Here is a 3,833-nt window from a genome sequence, read left to right as displayed (position 1 = left end):
TGGAAAAGAGGCTTCAACTTTTATTTTGGGTGGATACTCGTGAATTTGGGACCTCCTGTGTTAGTAGTGGTGGTGACGATTGAATTTGATTGAAAAACATGGAGGAGGTTGCTCCTTGTTAGGGGATAGGTCAAAAGACCACATTAGTAATAAATTTTAGGTTAAAATGCAGTTTTGCTACCCAAATTTTGACACATAAGCAGTTTTAATCCCTAAACTTTGGACAAAAATAAATTTGGTACCAAAACTTTCAATATTTGAGCACATTTAATACCCTTAGCATTTTTTTCCCAAATTGCTACTTGAAAGAGTTGCGTGATAGTCATATGTTTGGAAAATATTGTATAAAAAATGTCAAAAAAATGTAAAATATCTTTCTGATGCTAAGGTGAAGATGAAATACAACAAAATAAGGAGAAAAGAAATAAGATGAGTAGAGTTAGGCAAGTGATTAAAGTTTTTAAAATATCTTTCTTAGTATTTAGTGTCAGAAGGATATTTTACATTTTTTTGATATTTTTTATACAATAGTTGTCGGACATGCAGCTATCATGTGACTCTTTCCGATAATATTTTGGAAAAAAATTGTCAAGGTACTAAATGTGCTCAAATATTGAAAGTTTGGATACCAAAATTGTTTTTATCCAAAGTTTGGAGATTAAAACTACTCACTTGTCATAATTTGGGTATCAAAACTACATTTTTTTTCTAAAATTTGGAGTTATATCATTGTAAGAATATTTTTTGAAAAAAGATTATTTTGGCAAAAGATTCTTAGATGAGGTGTGTATATTTTGTGGGGCCGACAATATCCACAAACGCCGCATTTCGCTGGCGACCACTTAAAAGATGGCGTGTTATCGGATTGGATAGGGCTTCGTACCTATTCAAAACCACCAATGGGCCCACTTTTTTTGAAACATTGGCCTGTTTCGATTTCCAAACACGACTCTCCAACACTAGTAGGCGTGTTTAGACAGGAATAATTTGGCAAAAAAAAAATATTATTTACTTACATCACAAATATAATTTTTTTAACACATATTTTTATTTTTTTAATTATATTTTTATTTCAAATATATCATATTACAAAAAATACTATAGTAATTATATAGAATAATATTTCAAATAATTTCCTATCCAAAGATAGCAACTGTTTTCTTTTTCTCTTTGAAAATAGATATTTCTTTCACTATATTTTACATAATCTCTCGTCTTCATTCATTACTTATTTTTTTTCACTCCTCACTCACTTAGTGTCTCTCCTTAACGTTCACGGTTCATATTGATGCCGACCTAACTTGATGACCAAAGTCTGGACACATTCAATTATAACACTTTGCCTTAATCTACTATTCTATGTATAGGAATCTAAGCACATGGAATCCTCCCTTGGCCTCAATAATTGAAAGCTGCCATATGCTTACCTATCAAGGGTTAAATTTACAATATCATTTCGTTTGAGCCAAAAAAGTTCATTCTCCATAATTTGGAGCAACCTGGCTTCTGCAGGACACAGTTGCTAAGGTCCTCTTTCCAAAAATCGCAAGAATGTCAGATTACATTCCGTGCCATTTGCTTGCCAATGTGCTTTTGATGTTACCATGTGATTCTCTGCTACGATCCAGGTGCGTTTCAAAATCATGGCGCGCTTTAATTGATAGCTCAGACTTCATCAAAATGCATCTCCACAGAGCCCACCAAGAAGCAAATTCCTCCAATGGGATCCAAATTATTGGCCTGAAACAAAACACCTTCTACACTTTAAATTTGGATCTTGAAGCTCATAGCTCTAGAACTAGTGGAAGCGCCAAACAGCTCAACTGCCCTTTGGATTACTCTGGCAATGAAGTTCGTTTGATAGGATCTTGCAATAGCCTCCTCTGCTTGAGGTATCCTTACAGACGTGAAATTGTTTTGTGGAATCCATGGATTCAAAAGTCTTGGAAATTACCCTCTTTCCCAGTTGAAAATTCCATGTATGGTCGAGCTCCTTTTCTTCTCGGGTTCGGGTATGACCGCGTGAATGATGACTACAAAGTGCTGAACAGGATTAGCTCTACAAGTCTATTTGATACAGATCGATTGAGCTGGTGTGATGAAGTCTTTGTTTATAGCTTAAAGATGAACACATGGAGAAGGACGGAGCATTTTCTGTTTAAGGTGTCCGACTATGACTGCTATTGCACTGTAGATTGTGTACTTGCCAATGGTGCATTACATTGGCTCATGAAGGAAAGGAGATTGAATGGCGTTAGTTACATCATTTCCTTTGATCTTAGCAGTGAAGAATTCCGGAAATTGCCTTGTCCAAGGTATCTTGAAAATTTTGTTCACCAGAACCTGAGGGTCTTGAATGGATGCCTTTGTCTAGTGCCCTATTATAAAGTAAATGGAAGATATGCTACTGATTTATGGGTAATGGAAGAGTACGGGGTGGACAAATCTTGGGCCAAGTTAACTTCTGTTACAATGCCTTTAGGTTCGAAATTTCGGAGCTTAACGCCTCTAGCTCTGTCAAAGAACAAGAGGCAATTGCTTTTGCAGATTGACGGAGAAAAGCTCATTCTTCATGATCTTGAAACAAAATGCATTAGTGATTTAGCCATTAGGGGCGATGCGAGTTACTTTCAATCATCATGTACATGTATTGCAAGCCTTGTTAGGCCTTTAGGAACTGATTAGATTTTCAGAATGAGCTGCTTTTATTGCTGTTATGCACAATGTATTCTTAGTTGAAGGTTTTGTTGCTAATGAAAACACCTGTTTCTAGCACATCAAAAGCTGTGTTTAGATGGTATTGTTTCATTTTGCAACCTATAAGTTTAATGTTCAAAAATTTTCAACAAATCTTGATGTTTTATAACAATTGTGCTCACAAGATTCACGAGTACTTTTGCTGAGAAAATTGTACAAGTCTACATTCCGGTTATTTAGACTGTGATAAGAGAATCTCAAAAAAATACCAACAAGTGAAGTTTGTAAGTATATACAATTTGAACCTGCTGGAAAGAATCTAAAGAGCATATTCTTTTATTTTACTGTGAACGTCCTGAGAATTTGCGGTCCTCCCTTAGGAAATAAGCAGTAAAAAATTAAATGAATTGAAGAGGTTGCTGAGAACGCTAAGCTGTAAAAAATTAAATGAATTGAAGAGGTTGTTGGGAACGCATAAATTGTAAAAAAAAATTAATTGTAAACCTTAAGGAACACGAGGAAAGGATCCACCACATGGGTATGGAAGAAAAGTAGCAGAAAATCAACAATTAAGACCTCCCCAAGTTGAAGAGAAGGTAAGTAATGTTTATTAAATTTGGATAAAGACCTCCCCATGTTTATGTTTATTAAATTTGGATAAGACCTCCCCATGTTTATGTTTTTTAAATAATTAGATAAATTATCAATGTCAGAGGAAAATGTTGTCTTTGGGTCTTGCATTATGCGGCGGGATATGCACCTCCTTGTTTGATTAATTTTGACGAACTGCAAAATAGTCACTTTTTTATGCAACTAATTATTTGCTTAATTATTTTCACGAACTTTTGGGTTACTATTTGACTATTTGTTCCGTTATGGACATGGATTTTGCGTCATAATAATATTTTAAATGCTAATATAGGAAAGTGACAGAAAATAAAATCCGTGTAAGGACATAATTTTCATATATGTAAATGTGGAAGAAAGAATCGAAAGAAATTATAAGGGAGCAAAGAATTGGAAGAAAGTAACCAACCAAACTGTGATGAAATAAAGTGCTGGAAATGTCTATGCCATAGTGGTATGCTATTCTATTTCTTTTATTTACTTCAAGAGTACGACATTAAAAAAAAAAG

General features: G+C 34.5%; 1 protein-coding gene across 1 annotated transcript; it reads left to right on the top strand.

Annotated features, from left to right (window-relative positions):
* Positions 1-1,551: 1,551 nt before the first annotated feature.
* On the top strand, positions 1,552-2,685 carry LOC113751422 (F-box protein CPR1-like). Its single transcript, XM_027295436.1, has one exon. The coding sequence runs from the start codon at positions 1,552-1,554 to the stop codon at positions 2,683-2,685; it is 1,134 nt and encodes a 377-aa protein (XP_027151237.1).
* The last annotated feature ends 1,148 nt before the right edge of the window (positions 2,686-3,833 follow it).

Source organism: Coffea eugenioides, chromosome 11 (assembly GCF_003713205.1).
Source record: "Coffea eugenioides isolate CCC68of chromosome 11, Ceug_1.0, whole genome shotgun sequence".
NCBI classification, from domain to species: Eukaryota; Viridiplantae; Streptophyta; class Magnoliopsida; order Gentianales; family Rubiaceae; genus Coffea; species Coffea eugenioides.
This window is presented reverse-complemented; position numbering and strand designations above follow the sequence as displayed.

Bases quoted from the DNA above. Each gene is read 5' to 3' on its own strand.
- LOC113751422 (XM_027295436.1), top strand. From the start codon at position 1,552: ATGTCAGATTACATTCCGTGCCATTTGCTTGCCAATGTGCTTTTGATG.